General features: G+C 35.7%; 1 protein-coding gene across 1 annotated transcript in view; it reads left to right on the plus strand.

The window, feature by feature from the left end:
• The window catches only part of MALRD1 (MAM and LDL receptor class A domain containing 1), a 628554-nt gene that overhangs the window by 472455 nt on the left and 136796 nt on the right, over window positions 1-19303 (plus strand). The window contains exon 32 of the mRNA XM_059059255.2: window positions 4899-5056. Coding sequence (XP_058915238.1) covers window positions 4899-5056 — 158 coding nt within the window. The remainder of the gene's footprint in view (window positions 1-4898; window positions 5057-19303) is intronic.

A 19303-nucleotide genomic window follows, 5' to 3' on the forward strand; every position in this document is an offset into this window, starting at 1 on the left:
AAACAGTAGTGATTTGAACAAAGCACACTTTGATGCTGAATTTGCCCTATTTGACACTAAGTCCATTTTTGAAAACATGTCCAATTCTTTAAAGTTTTTAAGGTAAAAAATTGAACATTAATGAGAAATTTCTATCCAGTTCTTATTTTAACTAATTAAGATGTGAAATATAAAAGCTATCCCCTAAGAATCTTAAGAACTTGTAATCATTACACCTGTACAAGCAAAATTGAAGTACTAATCTGAAAATTTACAGAAAAATCAGGAGGCAGAAAGTATGGGGAGAGGTAAAATTCAGACAATATTTAGTGAATGCCTATGTTCTAGAGTATTACATCTAGTAGTGTTTAATTAAAGTATGATAGATTTTACAACCTTAATTGAATGCATACTGTCTATGCATGAGTTATGAGTTAAGTAACATTTTAAATGCCTAGTAGAAAGTTGTGAAACAGTCCAAAATCAAACCAACAAACAAAAAATTCCGCTTCTGTAGAAATCTGTCCCATGAATGAATGTTGTTGATCATTCCATATAGTTACATTTAAATAAAACTGGTTTAATGATTTATCGTTAAATTCTAACTATGTTGTGGCAGTGAGACTTCTCAGTTTTATTATCTGCTTTAACAAGTTCTGAACTTTATGTGGGAGGCTAGGTTCCCCTTGACCTTCCCCAAGGATTTTGCTAGATATAAATAGGTAATTTACCTATAACTAGGTGCTTCTCAATGAAGCAACTGAAAGTTTATAAATGTTCGAAAGTGGGTCTAGTCTGACCTTGCTAGATAAAGAACGAGTCTATTTCTGAAAATATAATTCAGTGTAAGGTTTTATAATTTTGTGATACAGTACATAGTTCCTGGATAATTCATAAATTTCTATTAATAATTTTAAGAGGCTAAGCAACTTTTCACCTTGATGATTCTCCAGAAAAAATATGACATTGCAACAAGTCTATTCCATTTACAAAGTCAGACTTACATATGCTTGAGTTCTAGAATTTAAAATCCCCAAAGACCAAATTTGCAATGGTGGCTTCTAAATTGCCATGCACAGTCTTGCAATCTTAAATTTTTTAATGGATAAAACTTTACATTTACATGCACTAATACATCACACAGGAATTGACTTTCTAATTTTTGCGTTTGACTGTGGGATTTTGTAAGACCAAAATTGAATATGCAAATCAGAAGAGGCTAGGTGGGGTGTGTTTTGGAAACTCACCCCAGTCCCCTAACTAATAGTTGGAATTGCTAACTTTGATGTTGCGCTGTATACACACATTCCAATAGAAAGTAACTGTGGCTAATTAAGAATGAAATCATTTGTTTTCAGTTTGTGTGTTTTAGTTTTTAAATGCCTGTAATATTGTCGGAATACCAATAAGCATTAAGTTCTTTGGACTTAAATACTTAATAAACAAAACTGCAATGTTGCGCCCCACCTCGGCTGCTGTGAAAAAGGTATTGGGACACTAAGGATGCTGTGATCTAAGTCACTCTGGGAGCCTATAGACAAAGACTAAGAATGGAGAACTTGGTTCGACTGAACTCAGGTTGCTGGGCAAACTTAAAATTTACCTTTTAAAACTAAATATTTTTGATGAAAATTATTCAAGAGAAACATCCAAATTAGTGAAGTTTTCATGTATTTTTGTAGTTAGAGGAATACATTTACTGAAATACAGGGTTTTAAATCAGAATTCCTAACTTTGTGAAACAGATGAAATTTGTGTAGTGAACACAATCACTTCTTTCCCACTGCTCTAAATATTTGACCTTCAGCTTCAGGTTAGCAGTAAAGCATAGAATGAAATATATTTGCTGTCTGAATTAAACATAATCTGCTTCTGAGTTAGAAGTTCATCAGTCTCATTATGTATGCCATACTATTTAAGAGCTGAGCTACTAAATGCGGAATAGTTTCATACAAACATAGTTAACATTAATTTACCTTATTTGGAACTAGATCAAGGCTATTTCTTTACATCCAGTATAGGATGAATAGATTCCATATTTTCAATAAAGTCTTAACTATATAAAAAAGTAATTATTATAGCTAATTGTATTATATTTCCTCATTTAGGGTAATGTTTTAAAGCATGTTTCATAAAGTGTAGTCTAAATGTACTGGAAGTCATCAAGAGTGGCAAAAGTAATAAGATGAAGGAAAACTTAGATGTTCTTGTTTAATCAAAATAGCATGGGTTTACAAGGCGGGGAAGGTGACGGGGGTGGTGGTGGTGGTGGGATGAATTGGGCGATTGGGATTGACATATATACACTAATATGTATAAAATAGGTAACTAATAAGAACCTGCTGTATAAAAAATAAATTAATTAAATTTTTAAAAATAGCATGGGTTTAAAGAATGCATGTTCTTAATGAATAAGCCACAGTTCTTGGTAGGTTTGACAGATGGAGTGTAGGTGTATCTTGGTTGTGCATGCCACGTATATGTCTTCATTTTCCAAACAAGAAAACAAGTGACATCCTTGCAAAGAAATGTGAAAGAAAACTTAGAAAACTGTTTCATTGCTGAATTAAAATAGTGTGTACAATTTTCCTAATCCAATATTTGCTAGCACATAAAATATATTTCATAAGACAATGAAGATAGAAGACTGTTCACTGATGCAATAGGGAGACTTTTCAACTTTTCAAATTATTTCCACTACCACTCTTTTATATTGAGGAAAATCTTGCTATAGTAATTCACATGTCGTGTTCCTTGGTTATGTTTCTTGATTAAGATTTTTTTTTTCTTTATTTTGCCAGACATTATAAGGGCTCTTAGCAAAGAGAATTATTTTCAGTAAGGAACATTTTTTAAAAAAATAGATACAAGTCGGGCTTCCCTGGTGGCGCAGTGGTTGGGAGTCCGCCTGCCAGTGCAGGGGACGCGGGTATGTGCCCCGGTCCAGGAGGGTCCCGCGTGCCGTGGAGCGGCTGGGCCCGTGAGCCATGGCCGCTGAGCCTGCGCGTCCGGAGCCTGTGCTCCTCAACGGGAAAGGCCACAGCAGTGAGAGGCCCGCGTACCGCAAAAAAAAAAAAAAAAGAAAAGAAAAAAAGATACAAGTCACTTTCAGTTTCTCATCTGTCATGTAAGTCATTTAGAAGTCATTATTCCCATCCCCATAACAAGACAAAAAGCTGAATAAACTAAAAATCAACAACTCTTCCTGATCTGTTAGAGAATTGAGGTCAAAGGCAAACCACTGCCTCCAAATTGGAGACAAACAGGAGAAACAATCACAGCTTCCTGGAGGAGAAGCTCACTGAAGAGAAACCTCTGCAGGAATCAGAACTGGGGTAGGAAATCCTAAACTATAACTGATGAATTGTTGCAGGCTCAATGTGCACACATTTGAGAGAGTAAAAAATCCCAGGGTTTCAGTGTTAGGGGGCTCCACACTTGTGTAAGTTTTAGCTTCAGGAGTCCTGCCATTTCTCACAGTGAAGATAGTTAGACCTCCTCTCTGCTTTGAGCTGGTGGAGGGGAAAGGTAGCCATTTTGAAATTTACCCAGAAAGGTGTGTTCTTAATAACAAGACCTGCCCTCAAGAGAGAACACCAATAAGTATTGGCTATTGCAATAGCTAAATCCAAATCACTGATAACACCAAATGTGGATGAGAATGAGAAGAAACAGGAACTCCCATTCATTGCTGATGGCACTGCAGAATGGGACAGCCAACTTTGGAAGACATGTTGTCAGTTTCATACACAACTAAACGTAGTCTTACTGTAAGATCCAGCTGTTGTGCACCTCGGTATACTCACAAATGAACTGAAAACTTCTGTCTGCACAAAAGCTTAACACACTGATGCTTACACAAGCTTTATTCATATCTGCTAAAGCTGAGAAGAAGCCAAGATGTTCTGCATAGGTGAATGGATAAGCAAACTGTGGTACATCCATACAAGGGAATGTTATTCAGTGATGAAAGTAAATGAGCTATCAAGCCACAGAAAGACATGGAAGAACCGAAAATGATACATATTGCTAACTGAAAGAAGCTAATCTAGAAAGGCTATGTAGTGTATGATTCCAACTATATGACATTCTGGAAAAGGCATATGTTTACTCACAATTTATGATTTAAGAACATATATCTCAGTAACAATAATAAATACCACAGGAAAAAAATCCTTTTAATTAGAAAATATGTTAATAGCCTTAGTTTAGAACTACAAATAAATATTTAACATAAGAAAGTGTATATATATATATATTTTTTTCATTCTCCCCCAATAAACGCCACAGAGGGAATAATAACGATGATGAATTTTGATGATGTTGGCAGAAAAATAAAATCCAATGGTGTTTAAATGGAGAGCTCTTTCACATACTAATGCAGTTGAGAAGAACAGAAGTTATCTATTGCTCAGAAAAATAACGTGGTGACTATAAGAATTACATTTCACTTTTCAGTTCTTGCCAACCATTCACTGTTACTTTGGTCAGTGTGGGAATTGGAACAACCAAAAATGAGATACAATATCAATCAGCTCCAGCAGCCTCTGAACCTGCTTTACATGCAGCATACAAAATATTTGATGTACTTGAAACTGACAGACAGGTTTGAGCAAACTAGGAGAAAAGGAATACACTTTCAGAGTCAACACAACTATTGGATCACTTTGTGCACAAGTCGCATACCGAGGTGAATTTTATGAATCACATAATCATAGTGACACTCTTTTTAATATTGGTTCAAAGAATTAAATATTATTAATATATAACTAAGAAAAAGAAAATGAGTTGTGTTTAATTTTCTCTGTGTGTGTGTGTGTTTGGGGAAAAAAATGAAATCTGTACTTGATTTAAATATATTCTGCCTCATGCTATAAAACATATTTCACTAAATAAAAAATATATTCATCTGTTACAAGGTAGTGGCCAGCACTTCCTGTATGTCAACTCATCTGGCCCCAAAGAAGGATACACTGCAAGGATCACTACTTCTCAATGCTTCCCAGCAAGCCTTGGAATGTGTACTGTTCGGTTCTGGTTCTACATGGTCGATCCCAGGAGCATGGGAGTATTAAAGGTAAAAAAGAAAGACAGAGATTTGTCTTTCACTGAAATATTCAGAGCATGTGTTTAAACTTTTTTTGGGGGGGTAGTCAGACAACACCCATCCTGATTCTATTAACTTCTCATTTCTTTCTGGGGCGATGGGACTTTGGCAAACAGTGCTGTCATTCATCTTAATCTCATTCAAGATTTATCTCATTCACTGCTGCCACCTGAACTCAATTATGGCTCATGCTATTTAAAAGACTATCAAGAGATAAAAGATTATGGGCAGATTCTACATATATCTTCTAATAACAACTTAGATAGGGACAATGAAGAAATGTGATAAGAGGGATAATAAGGGAAAGAATTTCCTTCCACAAAGTAAAAGCAAAGCACACTTAAGATTATAAGTATATATCAGCTCACACTAAAAACAACATACCTGCTTCATTTTTAACTAATTTAATATAAGAATCTGCACCAAATGCAAATGTCTTTAAAGAAACAAGTTACTGCATTTATACTTCTTATTGCATGAGAGATCAATGAACGAGCTTTTCATTCATTAGGAACCAACTTTGAAATCTTAATTTCTAATTAAAAGATTGTATATCAGAACACAACATGTATGTTATTGCTTTGAAATTATACAGTCATTTATTATTGGGATAAATACAATTTGGAATGTTGTCTTTATCTCAAACATTGTCCCTTATAAATAATAACAGCTATTATTAAATGATTCCTATCTTTCATTTTAACCTTATATGTGTTATCAGTTTTAATTCTCACATTCACCTGATGAGGTAGTATCTTTTTCCCAAATTTTTAGTAAAGAAACCGAAACTCAAAGTGGCTTAGTAATTTTTCCATGATTACACAACTAGCCAAAAATCTGATTTCAAAGGTCTGACATCCTTGATCCAGCTCTCAGATTTTCTTCAGTATTCAGAGATATCTAAGGAGAAACATAAGGGAAAGAAAGAATAACTGGCCTTATCAATTCTAGCCATTGATAGGAAAGAGAGCTCTTATCAAGTAAAAATAAAAACATGCAAAGAAAGTGGAAGAGTTATACAGATTCGATTTAAATGTCCATTTTCCTAAAGAGAAGCCAGTAAAAACAACAGAAAAAGAGATTCATTTTTAATAGTTTCAATATGTGTGAGTCTATGTAGATCATGAGAAAATTTTGCATTTTTTTTCATTGTTTTTACATATAGTATGTGAATATTCAGTAGATTAGCCTTTTGCTTATGCTAAATTTTGTCCAGGGTAATTTGTAACTACTGATCTTAAAAAAGACTCTCTAACATGTTGTTTTTACCAACATTTTAAAACATCGATGCTGCAATTGAAGAGGACACTAGTCAGTGGTTATTTGTTACACATGGAAGCAAATAAGAAATGGAAAGGCCAATGAACCATTCAATGGAATGCACACAGATTCGTCACTTTCTAACAAAATGGTGCTTCCTCAATTCAAAAACAGTGTCCGTATATCCTTTCGCTCTTCACCAGCTGGTCATTCAGTGCTATAGACTGAATGTTTTTGTCTTCCAAAATTCAAATGTTAAAGTCTAACTAAGACAGTCAACTAGTTCAGTTACCTAGTTAAATGGCCCACTGCTTTAATCCATGCTTCTACAAATAACCTTTGAAATGGAAACGTTGGCCTCAAGTCTTAATTTCTGATAGCCTGCTTTTGGTGAGTACAGGTTTTTCTAACTGGAGGCCAGCAGTTAAGTGTAGCAATGCTTTTATACTCTGGTCTGCCTTCAGAGAGGTCTACTGGAAAGAACAGTGGAGGCCAGCAGTAGTCAGGTGGACACCCAGGTTTTGTAGAGGAGCTGCTCTACCCTACTCCAGATTGTCTTGGTAGGTTTCACTGTCACCATGGCTTTTTTTTTTTTTTTTTATTACCGCCTCCGTAGATGACCCAAGCGGGGTCAATCATAGTCATTTACAGTATTTGATGCAATGTTTATAAGAGGCTTGCTCTTTCTATTGTGTTGCAAGTCACAAGGAAGTAGGCTAAATCTGGGGCTATTGGAAGCCATCTTTCCCAATATGGGGAGAGAGATTGTGTGAGAAAGAAGCTAGCACACAGAGGGACATAGGACTAAAAAAAAAAAGGAGGAAACAGAATTGTGCCTGTTTTGTTTAAATCCTGGAGCCTACTTTACCTGAGCCAGTATAATTCTTTTTGTTACTTGCTATTGAAAAATTCCTAACTATGACAGGCACCCAAGGAGAAACTGCTTTCATAATGTATCCTTATGTCTCTGACTGATCACAGTTCCTGTGGCAAGTCTCTTTCTCAACTATTGCTTTTTTTTTTTTCTTTTTTTCTTTTTGTGGTACGCGGGCCTCTCACTGCCGTGGCCTCTACCACTGCGGAGCACAGGCTCAGCAGCCATGGCTCATGGGCCCAGCCGCGCCGCGGCATGTGGGATCTTCCCGGACCGGGGCACGAACCTGTGTCCCCTGCATCGGCAGGCGGACCCTCAACCACTGCGCCACCAGGGAAGCCCTCAACTATTGCTTTTAATATTGAATTATTCCCAGACTGAAAAACTTCCTGAATATGCCATATTTTTATATGTGAATGAATCAATTAAGTGGAAACCCATTCTTTTTACCCTTTAAATCAAGGCTTTCCAGCAACATGCTGTTCATTCACATGCAAGTTTAGTCTTTCTTTTAATCTCTAATTTGGGTATAACAGTGTCACATTTTACAACATTTTCTACGGTGAGGTTTTTCAACTGATGTGTTGCATTTGAAAGAACCATCTGTAGTTACAGCATTGGCAAGTCTGATGGACAGATAGCTTCTTACAGAAGGTCTGAGAACCCAACTTTGTGCATGTATTTTCTAAATTAACCAGAAGTCCAACTAATATTATCTGGATTTGTGGTGAGGAAGAACCTCCTCTTTTTCATATTAAAAAGAAATTTTTAAAGAATAAAATAAATGATAATATCCACTGAGGGCATGGATGTGGAGAAATAGATAGTCATTGCTATCAATATGCAATTATAAAGAGCATGTTGGAAATTAAAAGCTTTATAATTTTTATACTACCTACGAAAACATTCTACATCTATAAATATTTATAAAGAAATAAAGATAGATGTGCATGATGTTTTATTTATAAGGTTCTTCATCTCACTGTTGTTTATAGTAGGAGATACTTGAAACCACCTGTATGTCAAATATTAAGAATTGGTGAAATATAGTACATTCACTCTTACAATGAAGTACTATGGAGAAATTAATTCTATGAATGAATAATTAATGATAAAGAGAAGTATTTATGATTCATTAATAACCAAAGTAACCAAATTAACAAATATGTATTTTAGAATGCCATATAAAAATATATCTAATTTTGTATATGTTAACATATGAATATCTATATCTATATATTAATTTAACATATATCTGTATCTGTGTGTATGTGTGTGTGTATATATATATATATAAAATTACTATGCTTATGGAAGGATAGACACTAAAATGGTAAAAGTAATTACCTCTAGATGGTGAAATGAAAAGATTTTTTTTCATTACTTTTACTCTTATTTATTTTATAATTTTTCTACATTAAACATGTATTACCTTTCTAATGTGCAAAATATATATTTCTAAAGGGTCTTCATTTTGAAACGGTTGAAAGACACTGCTCTAGGATATGCCATAAATAGGTGACTTCTTGAGTTAATAAATAGCAAATACAATTCTGGAGCATATGGTAGATTATAACTGTGCTAATCTGAAACTATTTCTTACAGTGATTACGTAAATCCTTTAGAAAGGATATGGCAAAGAAAATACCTAAAGTGAAGTTTCATGATAGAGTACCTATGAGGCCATAAAAATAGCAAGGTATTCCTAAAAGAGATTTCAAATTGCAGATCGTGCGAGAATGCTTTCGTGTCATCACAAATTTTGTGAAATTGTATTAAATGCTATGTATTCCTTGCCCTTCTGTGCTCTGTTCTGTATCCCAGAGAACTATACTTTCCCAAGTCCTTTGCTGTCTGCATTCCTGAATAAGTTTGGCCAACCGAAGGTACTGGCCAAAGATCTGAGGGCAGGAAGAGGAGACAAGCCTTCCTCCTCTCTCTGTCTCTCTCCCTCTCCTTCTCTCTCTCTCTCTCCCTGTCTCTATGTCTATATCTGTCTCTGTCTCTGTCTCTCTGGCTGAGTTTCTACTGCATCTCATCTGTGACTCAGTTCCCCTAGAGAGTCCCTGCTTCCCTGGCTCTGGCTCCCACCAAGGATGCCTGCCAAATGCCATCTTGTTCCAGCAACTTAACTTCACTACTCCCTCCCTTTGACCCTCTAGTTTTCGGGTTGGAGACATCTTCCTGTACATACTAATCTAGAGGTTGCCTCATAATTTCCTTGGTAGTTTCTCATCTCCTCCATAAACTTTGTACCCATTCCCTATATTAAAGGTCCTCTATTTGAAATATGTTAGTTTATATTTTCTAACTCAGCCCTAACTGCCCACCCCAATGAAAACACAAATCTTTTGAAGACATTAACTGATAAAACAATGAAAAATTTTGAGTGAGCTTCATTCAGTTTAAACTTCTCCTCCTTACATTAACTTATTACAAACTTACTGTTTAGTAGGGGGAAACAGAAAACAAATTTAAGAAACACAAATATGAAAACTTCAATTTGTGATACAATACTCTGGGGCAAAGTAAACTGTTTTCTGTTATAAATAATTACTCATGGTCTGCTGAGAGAGTTATTTTATATTGAATGGTAAGAAAGTCTCTCTGAAAAATATGAAGTTTGAATTTAGATTTGAAAAACCAGAAAGATCCATTCTTGTGAATAACTGAAGCAAGAATGTTCTAGGCAGAGGAAACAAGCTAATGGAAAAGCTCAAAAGCGGGAGGTATCTGAAGTCCAGTATAGCTGGCACAAAATAAGCAAGAGAGCAAGAGATGCTAAGAGATAGGTAGGAACCAGCTCCTTCAGGGCCTTGTAAGGATGGTAAAGAGATTAGATTTTATTGTAAGAATCACGGGAAGTCATTGGAGAGTCTCTTAGCTTGCCTGCTATAACAAATTAACATGGACTAGATCGCTCAAACAACAGAAGTTTATGTCTCACAGTTCTGGAGGTTGAGGAGTTCAAGATCAAGGTATGGGCCAATTTGGTTCCTGTTGTGAACCCTCTTCCTGACTTTTCACTGTGTGCTCACCTGTCAGAAAGAGATCATCTCTCTGTGTCTCTTATAAGGACACTAATCTCATTCACAGGGACCTCATCCTCATGAACTAATAACCTCCCAAAGACCCTACCTCCCAAAACCAAAACATTGGGAATTAGAGCTTCAACGTATGAATTTGAGGGGACTCATTAAGTGAGTTTAAAATTGAGGGATAATAACACCTCATTTGAAAATTTAGAAGATCTGTCTGGCTGCTGAGGGGAAAAAGGACAGGATCTGGGGGTAGGAGGAGGCCAGAAAGTGGAAGTGAAACAGGGAGACAAGTTAGAAGATGATTTCCAGGGGTCTCTGGCAGAGAAGATATGGCTTGGTTTAAAGAGGAGTATAAGGATAAACTGGAAAACAATTGCTACAAATAATGAACGTGGCTTAGATCTTCACTGGCATATTAAGATTATTTTCTAAATAAAGCACACTTTAATTTTATTAGTATATTAGTGAAGGACATTATTTAAAGCTAGTGCAGTCAAAGAAGACATACAGTTGATGAGATCAAAGTGAAATTCAATTATGATGTCCCTATTACTTTTTAGGGTAAAAAGCCAAACAATTCAGTTTTATCCCAGACTGTAAAGTAGAGTGCTGCATGATGGAGGAAATGTTTTACGGGAACTGGAAAGCCTGGTAGTATAATAAGTGAATAATATTAAGGATAGTAAATGAATAATATTCAGAATAATAAGATATCTATACAGGCATCAGTATCCCTTGATTCACAGGCTCACAAATTATGGAACAATGCTAATACATACTTTATTTTCTAGGTCAGTTTCTTTCTGTCTTTCAATTACCTACCTACATATTAAATTTAAAGCACTCTTTAAAATGGTTCTGGTCTCTTTCTGATTCACATTGCCAAAAGAGCCCTAAGTGAAACCAAATTAATTTCCCATGAGATTTAGTTTCAGTAGTTCATCTTTCTAGCTTTTGGCTTGTTCTGATATTTAATGCTATCTCAGGTGAGTTATTTAATATCTATGGAAAGAGGTAAAGTTTGACACAGGACAAGAGAATGTCTCTGCAAATGACTAATATCCTTTTATTACTCCAGACTCATTTTTTAAAGATACAAAAAGGAAGTGAACTTTTATAATTAGTACTTTTTATAATACTTTTTGTAATTTATAGAAATTTCCAATTGCTCAGGGGGGGAAAAATGAACTATTTCCTAAAAATTTTTTCAGTGTTAACAGATGGGGTAATAGATCTAAATGGGCTTCTAGAAGGCTATTGTTCACATATCAGAACAGTTAGCCACCAGGTTGAAGTGGTCTTTATTTTAAAGTTGAGTTTTAGAGCTACATGATTTCTGCTAAAACCTGTGGAATTTAGCATGTAAATATTCCATTCGGGAAGCCATTATTGAGGTAGCCACATGCTTGTGAATTCTGCTTTGTTTTGTTTTAATGTGATATTTAGGAAGATAGTAAGATCAGAGAAAAGAAAAGAAAAAAGCTGAGAATAATATCGGAGGGTTACTGTATGCCATACACTGAAGTCGTTTACATGTATTGATTGATCTAATCCTCACACCTTCCATGAGGCAAGTAATGACATTACCTACATTTTAACAGATGAGGAAAATGAGATACAGAAAGCTTCAGGAACTTGTTCAAGGTCACAGAGCTATTTACAAAATGGCTACAGCATATGCTTTTAATTACTATGCTTACTGCCTCTCAGAACTCGATGGGTTTTTTATGGCGTATTTTATTTTCCATATTTTATTATTCAAAATCATCTTTTATTTCCTACCAATAGTTACTGAAATCTGGTTCTTTAAAAGGTGCTTTGCATATTTCCGGTTCTACATATTGTAGTTTTCAGTATAAATTTGATTTGAATTACAAATGTAACAAAAACCAAAAAAAATTGGTGTAACAGTTATTTAAATTGACCTCCTAAATGTGCTCCCTAAATGTGTAGTGTGTGTAAGGTGGTGTGGGAGATGCTTTCGTGAGTTCTTTTTCCTATAATTGCCCGTGTGACATACCATTTAATCCTTTTGTGCTGCTGCTTTTGATGATTAACTTGTGAATGAGCCGTTCACCATGGATAAGAGCTACCAACTACATCCTCTTTCATTAGAACTATAGCTCTCCTTTTAGAAGAGTTGGACCTTTCAGGGGCCCATTTTCTAGGATAAATGCAGGAGGAACTTCTGTTTATTCCCTGTGATGCTTCCAGGCACATGAACTTCAGAATAGGAAATTTAGCAGAGAAGGAAAAGAGTCTCACTTCAATTCAGCCTTGTTTCTTAAATGCAGGATGACCTTGGGCCCTCTGGGGGATGGTGCAGAGGCGCAGTGCACCAGCGAGGGCCAGGTACTACGAGATATTCTGGAAAGGACCTCTGATACATCCATCAGCAACTACCCTTATCACTATACATAATAATATAATCAGAAATCATTGAATAATGAATCAATGAAATATTGTGTATAAACAGTTCCTAGTTAACAAAGGAAATGCATTTTAGATTTGCATTCACTTAATCGGGGCACTGGGTTACCACTTAGTGCAATGAAGTAGTAATTTACAAAAGGGTAACCTGTGTTAATGACTTGCCCCAAAGGTTCTGGTTATTACCATAGGATGTTACCACATAGATGAGGACCTGGCCCATTTCTTAATTATCACTAGTGCTCTAGAAATTCTTCCAGTGATATGTTGAGTAAAGAGAGAAAGGAGAAAAATGTTCAGTTTCAAAAAGGAAAAAATATATTTTAAAAAGTTGAATATGTACTTGTATTCATATAGAAATATATATACAAAATTAAATAGGTACTAGTTTGTATGGCATATGCTTAAGACAATTTACACATCAGATTTTTTTGTTTAATCCTTTATTATTAGTGCTTAGTTTAACAATGCATTTTTTATGATGTTATGTTATTGTGAAAGTTGTTGAGAGGTACTATCAGTATTCGGTCAATAATTTTATTCTGTTTTTATATGCATTTTCACTGTCCCAGACTAACCAGTTCTCTCTCATTCCTGTCACATGCTAAACCTCATGGTCATTATTTCCACAGGTGGTGGTACACTGCTTATCAAAAGCAGCTTTTGAGAACAACATTCGATAGTGTTTAAAACAGAAACGATAATATATGCAGATATCCCCAGGCATAAAATGTGGGAAGTATGTGTAGGAGTCATTGAGCATACTTAGCAAATGTCTGCCCTCTAAACAGACTTGTCAAAGCTCGAGATTATACCCTACATTTGAGATTTCATACTAATTTAGCATAAACATGACTAGTAATGTACTAGGCCAGTAATTCTCAACGTGTCACACACACTGCTGTGTTGCAGTCATTTGTAAGATGTGACACAGGTAATACACAAGAACAGTAGTTAAAATGAACCCAAGTACTATTTAGTGATTTCCTCCCTTTTTGAGTATAGATTCAAGATTCTCCCTATATTATATCAGTATGCTGTATTTAATCTGACAGGTCTTATTGAATAGAAGAGAAGAAAGGTAAGTTTGTATCTGATGTGTCAGGCATTTTGTCAAGCAGTTTGTATGACCCTAAGGACCATGTGATGAGGGACACCGAGGAGAGTGTGTCAAACACAACGTATCATCCATCACATAGTGAGAATCATGAGCTTATGTTAACTACCTAGCAAAGGTGGGCACACAGACCTTGACAGCAAAGATACTTGGATCGGACAGACAGAGGAAACGATACTGACATGTGCTGTGTATCATTTATTGTAGATAATAGAAAAATAAACCTCAGGATGGTAAAAAACACTGCTGCAAGTTTCTATTAAAGTATAACTTATCAGGTTGGGATGGCACTACATGAAATGCAAAGGGTGACACTCAGGAGAAGGAACTAATCGAATATGACCTTCAAATTAGACTTTCCCTTTAGAATATAATAAAAGCAGGAAAAGAAAAGTGACCTCAAGTTGAAGAGTTATGCTGCTAAAAGTTAAAATCAAGTCACAGTTTTAGGACAGAGACATGGGAATTTGCAAAAGAAGGTATTTCTTACCCCTGCCTACAAGCAGGCTAGGGTGCAAAGTCACCTTGAGAAAGAACCAAAAGTCAGCTTTGCTTAGAAGTCTGGGTCCCAAGCTGAATATCGCTTCTTAAAAAAAAAAACTAAAACAAAACAACAACAAAAAACATTTAACAGATTCATAGTTAAAGCAACTTTTCTTTTACATTTTTATTTTGTGAAATCTGTCAGTCTCTATTCTCTTTATAGATTTTGCCCTTAATACTTTGCTTAGGAAGCCCTTTCCTGTCATAAAATAAAATATTCTCGTTTTTTAAAGTTATCGCATAATTTTGATTTTTTAGATTTAACTAATTCATCCACTTATAATTGATTTTGCATATGTATGGTGAGAAGTTAGAAATTCATGATTTTCTTTCCAAATAGGAAGCTCGTTCTTCCAACATCACTGATTCAGTACTGTGTCCTCCCCCTGTTGATTTGACATGCTTTCATAATATGCTAAGTTTATATATGCATTTGTAAATTTTCTGCAGATGTATGAAAGAATGATTGTTTCTTCATTGGATACAAAGATAGATGCACAGAGAGATGATAGAAACACAGAGATAAATTAAGTCATAATCCTCTACATCCTTACTCACTCGTATCTACTTAATTTGTCAATTTAGGGAAAAAAGGTATTTTAAGTTCCTCCAGTATAAAGTCTCAGTTTGTCTTTCTGTTCTTATTGGTCTCAGCCCTTATATTTCAAAGCCATATGGTTGAATGCATGAAGATTCAAGACAGTTATAGGTGCTCAAGGAATTATAACTTTTATCAATATTAAGTACCCCCTTTATATTTTCCTGAAATCTTATTTTGTCTGTTAATAATATGGACATTCTTACCATTTAAAAAATAAATGCCCTGGACATATATACACTACCAAATGTAAAATAGATAGCTAGTGGGAAGCAGCCGCATAGCTGAGGGAATTCAGCTCGGTGCTTTGTGACCACCTAGAGGAGTGGGACAGGGAGGGTGGGAGCGAGGGAGATGCAAGAGGGAAGAGATATGGGAACGTGTGTATACGTATAGCTGATTCACTTTGTTATAAAGCAGAAACTAACACACCATTGTAAAGCAATTATACTCCAATAAAGATGTTAAAAAAAATAATAAAAATAAATAAATGCCTTAAGATCTTACTCATCCCTTTATTTTTAACAATCCCATGACTCTTGACTTTTGTTATGGCAGTTATAAACAGCATATGGCTGGATTATTTTTTTCCATAATCTGAGCGTCTGTTTTTTTTAATAAATCAATTCAGTCCTTTCACATATGTACAAAACATTTTTCGTGTGTGTTTTCTATTAGTCTTTTTCTTGTTTCATTATTTTCCCCTTTACCTCTGCCTTTAGAGTGATTGTATTTCCTTTATTCCTCCTTATTCCCAGTGTTTGTAAGTTTTAATTGCTGTATCTTTTTTCTAAAGTGGACATTTAATTTTTAGTAAATCTATTCAAAGTATTTATCCATTTTTATTGAAAATTAATTGCATACATCTAACCTACCCACCCCTCAAATAAAAGAAGACCTTTGGCAAAATTTTACTGACCTGGTTCATCCTCCCAAACAGCTCTATGACTTACTAAGATTTGTTGGAACATTAGATTCATTGTGTAAATAATTCATCTACTCTCCTGGCAGTCGTATTCTTTAAAATGCCTTAGACCTCACCGGTATATAATTATCAAGTAAAACTATATGTTTTACAGTTACCTTTCCTCACTACTCTTTATTAATTCCTCTGCAGTCCACTATATTGGATTCTTTCTGTTTGATATGTATAGCAGTTTGCTCAGGGCTGCCATAACAAAATATCACAAACTGGGTAGCTTAACCAGGAGACATTTATTTTCTTACAGTTCTGGAAGCTGGTGGTCCAAGATCAAGGAGCCGGCAGTTTTGATTTCTTCTGAGTCCTCTTTCCTTTGCTTGCAGATGTTTGCTTTCTCACCATGTCCTGGTCTTTCCTCTACGTGGGTGCATTTTTGATATCTCCTCCAATGTACAAATTTCCTCTTCTTACGAGGACACCAGCAAGATTGGATTAGGGTTCACTTTAAGGGCCTCCTTTTAATTTAATTACCTCTCTAAAAGCTCTATCTCTAAATACAGTCACATTTTAAAGTACTGGGGTTTAGGGTTCAACATGTGAACTTTGGAGGTCACATGCAGCCCATAGCATGTTTTATTCATAGGTATTTCAGAAACAGTGCATGGCTGGTAAGCTTTTTGAGTTCCTGATTGGCTGAAAGAAACATATCATGGATCCATACTGGAAAGATAGTTTGGGTATGAACTTCTAGGTTCAAACTTATTTTTCCTTAAGTAATTGAAGGCACTCCTGCATTGTATTCTAATGTCCAGTGTCTATCTGCCATGTAGAAGACAGCTGTCTGACTGATTCTTTCTCCTCCAGGATTTTCACATGTCCTACTTTTCTCGCAGGAAGTGGGTAAAATATTCTTTTAATCCTTGGAGTTGATAAATTCTCCTGGGAATTTGATGGGCTCTCATAATTTTTCACCTCCGGGAAGTTTTCATCTGTAATTTATTTAATTATTTCCTTCTAAAGACGTCTATTAGATTGATGTGGAAACTTCTGGATCTATCCTTGCTATCCCCTATCATATATTCTCAAAATTTTCATCTCTTGGTCCTCTGACACTGTGGTCTTGGGAGGATCACTTGGTTCAGTTTTCCAGTTCACTTTGTGAAATTTAACCTGTATTGATTCTGCTATGCAATTCATCTCTGGGGGCTTTACTTTAGCAATCATTTCGTTAATTTCCAAGAACTCTGAATGCTTTTTTTTTTTAATATTAGTTTGTTCTGTTTTATAGATATGATGGACACTTCAGTCTCTCAAGGGAATTAATTACATTTCTTTATATATTTCCCCATTTATTCTATTAGCAGTTGTTCTCATGGTGTTCAGTACTGGTCTCAATTTAATTCCTGTCTTTCAGAATTTTCCTCAACTGTCAGGTTACTTACCATTGGTTTTCTATTCCTATATGTGGATGAGTCTAGATTGGATAATATTACCATGTGTATTTTATTGCATCAGACCAAGTAAGAAATTTTATTTTCCTAGCAGTCAATATGCATTCTAATTCAGGATCTCCAGTTTTATTGCTCTGGTGTAAAGAAGGAGATGCATTTTCTAGTGGACTTACATTTCTGATGTACTGCTGGCTTGTTTGTTGGTTGAGGGAGGTACAAGTACTTTGTGGCAGTCACAAGGCCACCACCTCACTTCTTTGGTCTCAGTGCCCTTTCGTGAAAACTCCTGTGTCAGATCTCCCACTCCAGCAGTATTTATCCACCCTGTGTGTCCTAGGTATGAATGCCTGCATCAGTAACTCCTAACATATGGACTGATCTGGATTTTTATGGAGTTCTTTGATTAATTATGAGCTGGTGATACATGCATAGCTTCTTCTCTATGCTGTCCACCTCTTAGAGTTATTCCAGAATTCCACTGGAACAGTCACTTTTTTGTTGGTCTTTTTTTCACCTATAGATGTTTGCAAGTTCCTCAGTTTTGTTTATGTAATTTCAACCAACAGTTTCCATTTGGTTTAAAACTTCCAGAAAGTCCTTACTATTTTTGTATGTTGGTAGATGTGCTCCTAATTTTCCTGTGCTTCTGTGGATTTCTTTCAGTATTTTTCCTGTCTTTGCAGTGGAACATTCTTGAGGTGTATAAGTAAACATATGTTTTCAGTTAGCCATCAGAACCAGGAACCATTTTTCCAAATATTTACAATTTTGCAGTATACACTAAAAAAAATAAACTCCCTTTTTTTTTTTTCTGTTTGCTGTTTTACAGTCTAAAATTTCCTTCATTTTGAGAGAAGATATTTTGAAGGCATTTTGAAGGTAGTCTGTACAGTGATTAGCTGGGAGAAAAAACATGGAGGTATCAGGCTAACACTGAATGCTACACAGGTCATTCTACTATTGAGAAACATTTGGTTGGTGCTTTATTTCTGATTACTCCTAAATAGTCTGTCTCTTTCAAAGAATGTGAAGTTAATGTTGTAGAGCTAAATACAAATCAGCCACTTCAATTTCCACATGCATAGTAGCTGTAATTTTTCTCAGCTCTTCTTGCTCTGATACAGCCAGTGATGTTTTTTGCAACCAAGTGATGTTCAGGAAAGGCAGTCGACTGGAAACCTATGTCCTAGACCCAGCTTTCTAAGTTGCTAATGACTAGAAACTTAGAGAGTTTCTAAAGCTCTCTGGTTCTCATTCCCCTTATTTACAAGCACCCTAGTGATGCATTTGTAAAAAATCTGAAAAACCTGAAATTGTGCCCTGAAATCATTTTTTTAAATCCCATGAATGTGTCAGCTCGTTATGGTGAAATTGCCTAGTTAACTTTCTTATTAACATGACTCATCCTACTATATTAACTCTTTTTTTCTGAACGGATGATATATGATATGTAATAGCAAGCTCTTGAATAATAATAAAAAGGAAATGTATTTAGTCTTGATACTTTATATACATTATTTTATTTTTATTTTTTTGTGTGTGTGTGTGCTAGGCAGGCCTCTCACTGTTGTGTCCTCTCCCGTTGCGGAGCACAGGCTCCGGACGCACAGGCTCAGTGGCCATGGCTCACGGGCCTACCCGCTCCGCGGCATGTGGGATCCTCCCAGACCGGGGCACGAACCCGTGTCGCCTGCATGGGCAGGCGGACTCTCAACCACTGCGCCACCAGGGAAGCCCTATACATTATTTTAATTTAAACCTAATAACAGACATATCAGGAAGATGTCAATATTTCTTCCATTTAACGAAAGAGAAATCAAAGCTTGAAAAGATTACATAATTTAGCCTAAGACATCCAGTTAGTATTGGCAGAGCCAGGATTAGAATCTGGGTCCTAGCCCCTGACCATAACACTGTTCAGCCTTCTTATTTATAGGGAGGCAAAACCCTGAAGGAAAGTTATGTGCTTTTTAAATATGAT

The sequence above is a fragment of the Kogia breviceps genome, chromosome 3 (assembly GCF_026419965.1).
Source record: "Kogia breviceps isolate mKogBre1 chromosome 3, mKogBre1 haplotype 1, whole genome shotgun sequence".
NCBI classification, from domain to species: Eukaryota; Metazoa; Chordata; class Mammalia; order Artiodactyla; family Physeteridae; genus Kogia; species Kogia breviceps.